At 36.1% G+C, this 12,673-nt stretch overlaps 1 protein-coding gene across 1 annotated transcript; it reads right to left on the bottom strand.

The window, feature by feature from the left end:
- Nucleotides 1–311: 311 nt before the first annotated feature.
- Nucleotides 312–11,021, bottom strand: LOC113075942 (cyclic AMP-responsive element-binding protein 1-like). Its single transcript, XM_026248592.1, has 8 exons — nucleotides 10,981–11,021; nucleotides 5,189–5,301; nucleotides 4,879–5,025; nucleotides 4,584–4,684; nucleotides 4,371–4,510; nucleotides 3,984–4,166; nucleotides 3,625–3,778; nucleotides 312–2,666 (listed from the first exon to the last, which is right to left on the bottom strand). Exons 2-8 carry the CDS (start codon nucleotides 5,291–5,293, stop codon nucleotides 2,522–2,524), a joined length of 975 nt encoding a protein of 324 aa, XP_026104377.1. The 5' UTR covers nucleotides 5,294–5,301; nucleotides 10,981–11,021; the 3' UTR covers nucleotides 312–2,521.
- Nucleotides 11,022–12,673: the final 1,652 nt, after the last annotated feature.

Raw genomic sequence — 12,673 nt, 5'->3', positions numbered from 1 at the left:
CCTCGTTTGCTTCTATAATTGAAGAAAGATCTGATTGTTTTAAATTCAATTTTGTGAAAAATAAATGTAAAGTCTTGGAATGTATATTCATTCAAATAAAGGTATTTATGAGAAAAGGTAATTATTGAGAAAAAAATAGGGTTAATAATGCTTCGGGCTCATTCGGGGGTCTCTTTCAGCTGCCTAGCATTTACTTTGAAACAAATTTGAAGTAATAGTTTCTTGTAAAGCATACTCCAATAACCTGTTTAATTCACAGCTTTGAAAAATCACTCGAGTATATGGTGTTCAGCACATTGCATTACAGTATTTCCAACCACAACACTCATTGTGCAGTATTAGTATTTTATTAAAGATTTACATGTGTACAAAAGGGAGGTGGGTGTACAACAACAAGTATACACAATTGTTTTGACAGTAATAGAGTGCAAAGCTTCTAAAAATGTAAGCCAATTCACAGGGTATATACAATACACTTCTAAACGTTTGAAACACTATAAAATCCTACCAGTTCTGTACATCGTGTCCAAAAGGTGAAAGTTATCGTACAAAAAGTGCATGATGTGTTTATCCAAAATGAGTGGGATCAAACATTGCTTTAGATTGATTGGTCTTTTGTATGCATGAAAACAAATACACATAGTCGCATATTTCGGAGTTCACTTAGGCCAGCATGGCAGTAGTTCAGTCTCATTGCATACAGGATGCATACAAGAGGGGGGAAAAGGTTACTGTCAGTTCAGAAAAATGAATAAAGATTCTATCACTGAAAACAGACAGAATTTGCATGTCTCTGAAAGCTGAGGTCAGTTTGTCCTTCGATGGGCCAATTCAGATTCTTCTGTCAGAAAATAATTGGTTTTGTGAGGGAAATCAGGTTGCATAAGCAGTTAGACTGCAGATCTGGACCGTGAGCGCCTGCTGAGGAGAGATTGCTTCCCTAATTTGTCACGCTTGAATGCGTAAATGACACGTCAGGCAGACGGTTCGAAGTTAAAGAGTAGCAGCAGATGATGCACTTGCCAACAGATGACACGGGTACACTTCAGTACAGGCTGGAATTGTTGATGGGCATTTTTAATTAAAAGTCTCTTTGGCTGCTAACATCTCTTAAAACTTTCTGTCCTCAGTGCAAAATATATGACATACTACAACGAAAATGTGAACCCCTTTTGCTTTAAAACAACTATTGAAAGTCAGATAATTGACAGATAAAAAAAAAAAAAAAAAAAAAAATGTATATATTATACATCAAGAACTTTAAAAGCCTTAAACAGTTTGGGTAAACTTTGTAAACAAAATACAACTTACATCGATGAAGGCAAACTGAAACTTAAATTACCAACTGTTCAGTTTTCTCTTGAATTTTCAGAAGCAACTGTACATGAAAGGAAAAATGAAACCTTTTAACATATCTATACATATATATGAAATAGCTGCCAAAAATGCATATGCTATAATAGATAACGTATTCTTTACTTATGTTATCACATGATCAATTACAAAGACACTGCCTCCCAGTTAGTAATGAAATAAAAAAATTGACCATATAATAATATCAAAGCTAATGTAATATTTATAAAACATGCTTTTGTTTATAATGCCAGAGATAGAATGTATTGGATTGTATTTCATCCAATTATAGCTCTATGATACACAAGAATAACACAAAAGTGATCTGCCAAATATGATCGATATAATTATGAAGAAATGTCAAACCTGAAAAATATTTCCTGACATTGTAATGTGAATTCTGGGGTATATTTGACCAAATATCTGCAATCAAAATTACCTTTTTATATTGAGTTTGTGCAACTGTTGCTACTGCAAATGCAGTATTTTATTAAATTAAATGATTTATGTCCATTTCTGTCATCTAAAAATGAACACAATGGCAAAATCGAAACATACAGAGGCTATATTGTCGCTCTGTATACAATACACAATATTTCTGTTCATAAATGGCATAGATTCTGTAAATTCTGCTTTAATTATTTTATATAGCTTGTTCATATTTAAAGGTAAAAACACAATAGAGCACTAATACACCAAATAAAAGTAACAGTCAGACACGTTAAACCTTTCGAACCTCAAGAGGGAATGATGCCAACTCCAAGACAAAACATCTGAAATGTCAGTTCAATTATTATTATTGTACATTATTTGTATCTCCTTGACGACTTGTACACCAGCACACTGGAGAAAAAAAAGAGGTAAACATTTTCCCACAAACCCCTCGTTTGAGTTTCGGTTTGAGTCCAGAAGTGAAGATGGCTGAGAACATACTTGCGTGTTTATGTCCACAGTAAAGTTTTCAGCATTTTTTTTTGTCTTTAATGACATGGTCCAATATTTCTCGAGGAGATTTGTGTTCCTTCATGTACTTGTGTGTTAAAACAGGCAGTCTGCAGCCATTTAAAATAAGAAAACATTTAGAAAACATGCGTCCGTGTCTGGCTGACTCGTCCTTTAGTCTCTGTACACATAAGTCCGCCAGAATGAAGGTAGAACGGGTGGTACATCACTCTGATTTGTGACAGTACAGGTCTTTGAGTGCTTTGAGTTCCTCGATGAGAGTTTTGTTCTGGTTCTCCAAAACGGCCACACGGTTCTCCAGACACTTGACATATTCCTTTTTCTTTCGACGGCACTCACGAGCAGCCTCTCTAAAGGGGGGAAATATATCTGAGATCTACTTAGCAGATGTTTTGATGAATCTTTTTGGTCCAAAATGGGGTTGACAAGATCAATTAACAGAAATGTCACGATTCTCTGTGTTACAGCAAAAAATCCTTTATTTAAAGAGAAATATTATACTGCACATGCCTTTATTTAAAGATGAATGCTATTATACATATTAACAAACAAAATTAAAACAATTAAAATTACATGTATCCTTCAAATATTACATGTCCTTTATCTCTTTTGTTTTGTTAATTATATTTATTAACAGCAGGTATTTTAGGATACATTTACTATAAATTCTAATGTGCAGATCCAATTTTTGTCTGTGTTTTCACATCACACAGGCTATATTTACACTGCCTTGCATACATCTGTCAGATAGCTCTCAAGTATTGAAATTAGTCAGTAATCTGTGGCGCTGACACAGTAAAAAGATATTGATATTGTATAATCAAAAGTTTAGATTATAAGAAATTAATACGTCTGTTCAGCAAGTACATATTATATCGATCAAGTCTAAGGGTAAAATATAAATAAATAAATGCTGTTCTTTAAAACATTCTGTTCATCAAAGAATCCTGAAAACAATTAATCACCATTTCTATATTAAGCAGCTATTTTCAACATTGATAATATTAGGAAGTGATCACTCCTTGATCACAAAATCAGCATATTAGAATGATTTCTGAAGGATCATGTGACACTGAAGACTGGAATGATGGCTGCTGAAAATGCAGCTTTCCCAATATTTCACAATAATCCTATTTTAACAGTATTTTTAAATGCATCTTTGGTGTGTATAAGACACTTCATTCAAAAATGTAAAAATAAAAATATTAACAACCCAAATGGTAATGTACATACACAAGAGTATCAACCGGTTCAGAAGGTATGAGCATAAGGTTGACTTTACGTTTGCTTTTACTAAAAACCTGTTACCTGTTCTTCATGAGGCGGACCTCCCTCTTTCGCGTGGCCTCTTCAGCACCTCCTTGGCTTGGCAGGGCCGGAGAGGATGCCATCACCACACCTGGAGCAATAGTGCTAGTTGGGGCAGTACGAATTTGATAGGCCTGAACATCTCCAGAAGCAGCTTACGGACAGACAAAATGCATCCAACAAACAATTAATCCTTAAAGCATAGGAACATGATGGATATCTTTAACACGGAATAGCCCAGAGTGAGACAGCAGGGCAAATAGTTGAAAACAATATAAAAAAGGATAGTATTTACTGACTTTAAGCAATTTCCTGGTTTGTATCTTTGTAAAAAATCAAGGGAAAACAGTCCAGCTCACCTTGTACTACCACTTGATTGCTGGGTACCAGTATCTGTTGACCGTCACTGGTCTGGGCGTACTGCAGGATGGTGGTCCCCGGCTGGGCTGCTGCTGCATTGGTCATGGTTAGAGTCTGCAATCCCTGCACTCCATCTGTACCATTATTTGCAAGCTGAATGGCTCCACCCTGTGTAATGGCGACTGAAGAAGAAACGGCCATCAAGAGGTGGTTTGGTGACAATTTGCCAAAAAATTGGTCTTGATTTGGTGACAAGCTGTGCACATGGAACCAAATATTTAGGGAATTATGGTAAAATGGTGCACCAGACATGTTGAGCAGTGCTTATAAAGTGGGAGGTGTAAGTCTGAACCCCAAAATATCCCAAACTTCAGTCATGAACTTACTGTACTGGCCACTGCTTGTCTGATATATTGGAGTTGGCACGGTCACTGTGGTGATGGCAGGCGCAGCATCCTCCTCGGATTTCTCCTCTTCGATTCTCGGAACTCCTGGAGCGTCTGATGACAGGTCATTCAGGATTTTTCTGTAGATCACAGACAGCTGTTGGCTTGAAAATGTCCTTAGTTATGTGGAACCATTGAAGACCACATACGTACCTATATGAGGGGCGTCTAGAAAGGATCTCTCTTCGTTTTTGAGAGTCAGCCACACTGTCCACTGACTCCTGTGAGTCCTCACTCTCCGCTACTGTGGAAATCTGATCAACAGATTTAGATCTGACCACATGGCACTAATTTTACATAACTGCATGTCAAGAGAACCATTGAAATTGAATAAAATGGAATGGAGAATGGAATACAAATATTGGAATCAAAACTGAAATTCATCTTTTCACTTGAAAATCAGTCATAAACATGAGATAGAGATATTGGAAGTTTTAAGCTGTCTTACCTGGACAGTCTGCACCTGTGGAGACTGAATGACTGAAGGTTGAGCAGCCTGAATCACTCCATGCACCTGTACTGTTTGACCATTGGGCAGCTGCACCAGGGTGACTGTGGGTCCTGTGGCACTAGCGTGTCCGGCAGCCATTGTTACCTATCCAACATCACACACACATTAAAACACAGTCATCCTGTCTCTAATGTCAGACTCTAGATTCAATCTTTTAGCTCTTCATGATTCAAAATAAACAGATTACGATAGAGCCTGAATTCTCTACATGGTAGTGATTACCATTACCAACTGATTATGTTCCTACCTGTGCAAGAGTGGCGATTTGGGCCTGTGTGATCTGTTGGTTCTCAGTTTCAGAGACCGCAGTGTCTGCACCCTGCTGGGCATCGGCTCCCGACTCCATGGTCATCGAGTTAACTGGTAAGAAACAGGATGGAAATGACAAAACATTGAGTTTACATTTTTGCCACATGTACAAAGAAACAAAGTGCCATTATTTTGAAGTAGACAAAAACAATCAAGAGCTGATACATATATAATATTTTTAATCATCATATATTCTTATATCATTTCATCCCACTGTTAAATTACATTTAGTGTTCCATTTAAATTTTGGAACAATCTTATTAAAAGGCAAAAAAAGAAAAAGAAAAAAAAAAGTTTAATGTTTGTTAATGGCCCACATAGTTCAAAATATATTATTTTGTGTTCAACAGAATAAAGAAACTCAGGTTTGGAAGAAGTTAATATTGGTGAACTTGTATAATACTTGTTAATATTGGTGATCCCTTTAACATCCCACAAAACACTTTAGAACTAATGATAATATATTATAATAATAAATTCTTACACTTAATTATGTTATCGTTTGCTAATTTCTGTGATTGTTTCATGTAAGCGTATTCTTGCTGAAGAAGAGAGACTCGGGAGGTATGAATTTTAAAATGATGATAATGATAATAGGTTTAAAATAATGATGATGATCATTTGAATAAATACTGCAATAATTATGCAAAAATAAGAAATATGATTTCACAGTGACTTGAATTACATAAATTATTAATATATGTCGAGTAAGTTAACACTACTTCCACAGCCTCACCCTGAAACGGATGTGGCATTGCCAGTGGTGTAATGTAACCATAGACAGTAAAATAAAAATGTAACGAAGTAAAAATACTTTGTTACAGTAGCCTACTTAAGTATTTTTGGGAGTATGTGTACTTTACCTGAGTTTTTATATTTGAGCCCACTTTTACTTTTACTCCACTACATTTCCTAATTAAAATGTATAATTTTACTCTGATACATTTCCCCTAAGTATATTCATACTTTCTGCAAAATAGTCAGAAGAACAGACTGCAGGAAAGCAGGTTTGACGAATCAGTGGTTTGGCGTTTGTGTGAATTTCGTGTGAAGCATTTGTACGGGATAAAGCCTGTGATTTTACTCAAATTTACTGATTTATCTCCCGGATACCCATATGTCAAGGCTTTGGGTGCTTTCACATCTCTAGTTCGGTTAATTTGGTCCGAACGAAGGGGAAACAATTATATATTGTAGCATTTTTCACATTTTTTGGTTCTTTTTCACACCACACTGATTGCTTTGGTCCGAACCAAAATGCAGTCACATGACAACATCCACATCACTCATTGGCCATGACGTATTTCCTAAACTGCTTTTCTATTGGTCAGAATTTATTAATTCTTCTTAACTCTGACATGCTCATGGTCATCAGACAAAATTTCTATGAGGCTCTGCACCTCCTCACTACTCCAAGTTTGTCCACGAGCTGCCATGCTAAAGACATAGACAGTAAAAGAAATGAACACAGCGACCCCATCGGATTGTTCGAGGTCGGATCACGTTCTAACCACAAACGAACAGCTCCAGAGTTCGTTTGAAAGAGTTCCGAGACCACCTCTTCAAGCAGGTCTCGATACGCTTGTTTGGTCCACCTTTGGTGTGCACCCGAGTGCGATTGCTGCTTTCACACCTGCCCAAACGGACCGCACCAAAGGGGGAAAGCACCCTTTGAGAGTCCTGTTCTATGGTCCAGATCAGGGATGCCCAACCCTTTAGTTTGGTTGAATCGTACCAGAGTTCATTTCCCCCTTTGGTGGACCAAACAAGTGTACCGAGACCTGCTTGAAGAGGTGGTCTCTGTATGCTATCAAATGATCTCTGTCTGGAGCTGTCCGTTTGTGGTGAGAACGTGATCCGACCTAGAACAGACCCAACTGCAAAAAGTACTGATCATTTTTGGACTAAACCAGCTGCCGCACTTTGCAGTAGAATCGATCGCCAGGAGCAGAATTGGGCACCCCTGGTCCAGATGGATTAAATAAATAAATAAATAAATAACTAGTTTCTTGCGATGTGTCATATACATTTCACCGGGTTAAAATAATATCTCAAGCTTTATGCTTGATTTATTTGTAACACATCAACCTCAAAACCTTTTCAAGCTTCCTCTTTCTGCAAACTGTGAACTATGGTGTAGTGATATGAAGACAGCACCCAAAATACTATCAAACACTCCAACGCAGCTCCACTCTTCGTAAAAGATGGATAAAAAAGGTGCACAGGAAACAAAAGCCTCAAAGTTATATAAAACCTGCCAAATCCAGGCCAAATCCCGCACATGCCAATTAGCACGGGACTATATTGTCACAGCACCTCGGTGTTCGGCAAAATATGGTAAATTAGGTCTTTTGCGGGGTAATTTTTACTTTACAGACATGGTCGATTCACACGGGATTAAGATCATAGACATCGGTAATACTAATTTATTTAGACTCCTGAAAAAAAAAAAGTGCTTATGTGCTTGTGAGCACCACAGACAACTGTGGATGATTTCATTTTCCGCTCAAGTTGAGGCTGGGGTGTGCGATATACAGCATCGTCTGCGATAATATGGTAGTGTTGTTGCAATGATGCGCAATCAGACGTTATTTAAGTCGGCTATATCACCAAATCACACACAGAGAGAGCACGCACATTGATTTATTAGTCTATTAAAACTTAATATTCCAGGTATTCTAAATGTTCTTTATGCTTTTTATATTTATATAACTGAATTAAGCCTAGTTAACTTAATCTATATCACACAAAGAGTACCGTTTTTCTGCAGATGCATGCATAGCTTACATTTAATTATATTTTTTTATAAGTTCAGTAAAGCAAAATAAAGTAAAAGTAAAATATAGCTTTTTTTAATAGATGATTCAGCGATTCACTCATTAACAGAGTCAAATGCTTAGTTTCTGAATGAATCAGCCGTTTGAATGAATCTGTTGAATCATTCACCTGCTGTGACCTACTGGCGGTTTTAATTTCACATTTCGACTTTTTTCATGTTTTAAATTATTAACAATAATTAATAATTAACTAATTAAATAAACATACATTTTCATACATAAGTATCTGCCATTTAAATGAATCAATGTCCTCTATGAGATACATAATCTGTGTAAATACAAGCTATTTCAGATGCAGATTCCAGAAATGTTTTCTTATGTTGGAATGAAAGACACTTTTTATGCTTTTTATTCTTACCAAAAATACAAAACGAAAGAAATAGTTAAAACTGAACACGGACTTGCTACTCAAGCGTTGTATGAACACAAAATATCTGTACTTTTACTTGAGTATGACTTTCAGGTACTTTAATTCCTTTCTTCCTTGTTACTGTGACTTCTTTCAATAAATGTGCATTAAGTTTGATATAAGTACCATCCTAATGCCAGCACATTCATTACTATTCTAAAATAAAAATCACTGCATCCAAGCCAGGGGTATTGTAATACTAGGTATCACAATGTAGTTTAGCTGGTATAATATTGTAACATGATAAGAATATGAAAGCCCAACCCAAACAAAGTTTAATACCCACTAAAATGTCTTGTTCAGTTTTATGAGACAAGCAAATGAATATGAAGCTCTAGACTTTCTTGGAAAGAGAAGCTAATTTTAGAATACACAAATATAGCCACGCATTAGTTAAGTATGACTAAATCGTTCCTGTGCTGCAACTCTATATAGAGCTTTAATTTAATCATTTGACATCACGTCGGAAATAAGGGCACACATTTCCTGCACTCGAGACAAGCGCAGTTATGAATCAATACAATGGGTGTTTGGTATAAAAACTGAGGCTGCAACACTGCATGTCCATAGATAAACGTTTTTCCCAGAAACCGATCTTGTCCATGGAAGAAACGGCATCAAATTTCTCATGTCTTCATTTAAAGTTGATAAATTTAAGATACAGAAACAAACTGGTGAATCATTGCTGAACATTTTTACGTTCAGGATACAGTGAACTCTGATGAATTAGCACAGAATATTGGCAGGTCTCTCTTGAAACATACGCCTACATAGGGCGATGCAATGCATTACAGTGCAAGTAAAAATTAATCAAAATCCCAGTGTGAATTTAAAGAGTTTGCAGGTTCTCATTAAATAAAGTCCCAGTGCATAACCCCAAGGTGCTCTGAATTTTTTTTATTTCTGCATTGGTCTACAATAGCATCTAATATTAGAGTGTAAAATTACTAGTGCACTGGCCAGTGATAAAAAATTAAGTACTGCAATAAAGGTGTCATCATATAGATTTTTTATTATTATTGAAAGTGTATCACAATATGCTGTCAATGCAGTCCTGGCTTCCCTTGACTGTTCAGCATTTGTAGATTTTGGAGTGCCTGTCCTCCAGGCCTCTTGGACACTGGAGGCTAAAGCTGAGTTGAGGAAAGTGGTGCTTGTAACATCCCACCACATTTTATTTTTAATATAGCATGAATTATTTTTTTTTCATTTAACATCACCAATAATAATGCAATTTACAGACAAAATAAAAAAGAAGAAAAAACGTCAAAAGGATATAAAAAAATACAAAATAAAGTTTTTTTCAATTAAAAAATAAACAGTTTAAACAGTTTTTTCTTTAAAAAACTTCCCTTATTTGCTATTGGCTGAACCAACAAACAGAGTTTGAGAGAAACATCTTAAAATATCATAATGTTTTGTGATTATATAATATTAATATATAATGACAAAATAAATATATTAGAAATAACAAAATATTTTATTAGTGGCTGTTTTCCTCTAATTGTGTGTGAAACAATAAGGCCAATAAAGGACTTTAAAAAAGAAAAAGATGAGAAAGGGACCAACATGGCAGAAAGCATGAACTGACAGTAATGTGATCTCATGACGCTCAGAGTCTATCTGTGGTTTGATTGGTCATGCATAGTTCTCCCTCTACTTTTCAAATCCTATTTTCTGCCAGACAGATTATTCTAGGAAGCATGTAGTTGTTGTGCATTTATATATCTTTACATCTAAAACTATAAGTGAGCATCCATAAGACAGACTACAGTTATTCCAAAAGATAATAATAATAATAATAATAAATAAATAAATAAAGCTTATTTGCTTTTTTGGCATTGTGGACAGAACAGGAATAATGTCTTAAAATTCATAATCAAGTTGACTTGTATCTGTGGAATTTAATATAAAAATATGCAATACAGTACTGCATTTATTAGGCATATGCAATGTAAAGAAGCTAAATAGTTTTCAATATGTGTATTTGCTTGAGGGTGTGCAATCACAGCTCTTAGAATACAATGAAACAGTGCAATAATAACCCAGTCCTAAAGATCTGTAATCTAATCTGAGTGTGTCCAATAAATCGCACAATGCATCAAGGAAATCAGAGAAGATTAAATTATTCCTGGATGATATGAGAGTATTGCACCCTGAATCCACCCAGCAGCATACATTTTGTCTAGCCAGTGTGTGAAAGAAGCAAACAAGAAAGGGGAAAACCAACATATATGATCTGCACAGGTGCATTGAGAAACCCAGAGATGTTGTGCATCCATATTTCCCTGCATTTTAAATGATCAGCCATGCATCAAGATTTCCCACCCTGGGATTGTGTTGCTCTAACGTTTGCATCCCCACCCTCTGCATGCAACAACTAAAGCCGCCATGATCTCTTTGTTTCCAACGGGCCGAACCCAAACAAGACTCTTATGCCATTCGAGACGAGCCCTTTCCCTCCGGACACTTGTCTCCGCTTACCGATACAGACTCCCTCCGTCACTCTCGAGCCCTCGGAGCTCCACTTTTATTCAGGCCGACACGTAAGAGATCGCGTCAGGCTACACCTCCGTCGCGTCACCGAGAACAACAACACAGCGAACGAGACGAAAATCCGATCATCAACCCCAATGCACTGAGCGAGAGCTGCCGAGAGTGTGGCGGAAAAAGTCGAGTGGTGACGGAAATGGACGAAGCACTGCCGAAGCTTAACGAAACAGTGCGAATATGACATACGGTATTTGTACAAGACTTGTAAATGAATCTCGGCAGATGTTTTTAAAACGGAACATTGTTAAGCGTACATAAAACTACCTAATAAATATAAAAAACAAACGCTAGTTTTACAGTCTGGTGTTCAGCTTGTTAACTGGTATCCAATCTTGCCATGAAAAGTACCCTAAATTCATTTTAAACCAGCCAAAACTTAGCTTGATCAGGCATGGATCAGCTGGAACCATCAAACCATCTCATAGCTGGTGAAAATAATAGCTAAAACCAGCATATTCATTAGAATGCTTTGCAATCCATCATATGTAAAATATAGCAAAACGTCATGTTCACTAATTCATATTTAATTTAACATAAATAATCAAGACGGAAAAGACAAAGCAGCCCTATTATTAGCGCTAAGGTCGACTCTAGCTTTTCCAAACTAATATGCAGGGTTGGCAAACACACTGTGACAATTTTGTTAAATTGCTACAATATTATTAAATGACAATATGTGAATTCATAGCCTATCCTAGGCTATCAACGTCAGAAAAAAATATATATTTTTTTTCTCTTTAGAGGTGACCATAAAATACAGTGACTTCTGGAGCCACAGTGCAGAACATGTTAATAAAAATAATACTACTAATAATAAAGCCATAGATAAACACTCAACATGAAATAAAACCTCATAACTTAAAAACTAGGAACAGCAATTATATTCATATTTAATTCTGATGGCAGACAATAGAGGATTGTATAATATCAAGTCCATAAATGTATTCGCTGAATGTTTATTGTCATGATATTGTTTGTATATGTAGCTATGCTGATATGATGGATGCTAATTTATTTATTTATTTATTTTTATTTTTTTTGAGGTTTGAAAAATACATGCTGTCATAATACTAAAATAAAATCAACCCTTGGGGCAAACAGTGCCTTTTAATAATAATAATAACAAAAGTTCATTTCACCACAGGTGCTCAAATAACTGGTATCAATAGCCTGTACATAAAGACAATATACAATAATCTTGTTATACACAATACACAGAGTACACACAAACTAGACAACACGCTGCATGAAAAAGTATTTTCAGCCTTTTTACCCACAGTGGAGCATCTGCCAAACAAATGAAACCAGTGATGTTGCCAGTCTGGATTCTCTCCACACAATGTTGTGTTCATGCTGGCTGTTTTGAGTCTCCTGGAAGTATGGGGCCTTATTCAACATAAGGAGGAACAATGGGCTGGACACCATGGAGTCCAAAATTACTCCTTGGGTTTTACTGATATAAAGAGACAAATTGTTATTGCTTCACCAGAGCATGATGGTCTTGGCTGTTTTGTTCAGCTGTAGTTCAACAATTTCCAAAAATCAAGTTTTTACATTGTGCATTCCATTTAATCTCAAACTGCAGTTGGCTTATTCTGATTAGGTAAAAAAATAATATACACTA

This window comes from Carassius auratus, unplaced genomic scaffold (genome assembly GCF_003368295.1).
Source record: "Carassius auratus strain Wakin unplaced genomic scaffold, ASM336829v1 scaf_tig00018064, whole genome shotgun sequence".
Classification (NCBI taxonomy): Eukaryota; Metazoa; Chordata; class Actinopteri; order Cypriniformes; family Cyprinidae; genus Carassius; species Carassius auratus.
Note: the sequence above shows the minus strand (reverse complement) of the source record. Positions and strands in the feature narration are given on the sequence as shown.

Bases quoted from the DNA above. Each gene is read 5' to 3' on its own strand.
- LOC113075942 (XM_026248592.1), bottom strand. From the start codon at position 5,293: ATGACCATGGAGTCGGGAGCCGATGCCCAGCAGGGTGCAGACACTGCG. The intron at 4,167-4,370 runs GTAAGTTCATGA...TTTCTTCTTCAG, and splicing joins GACAAGCAGTGGCCAGTACA to TCGCCATTACACAGGGTGGA. The intron at 3,779-3,983 runs GTGAGCTGGACT...TCTGTCCGTAAG, and splicing joins CAATCAAGTGGTAGTACAAG to CTGCTTCTGGAGATGTTCAG.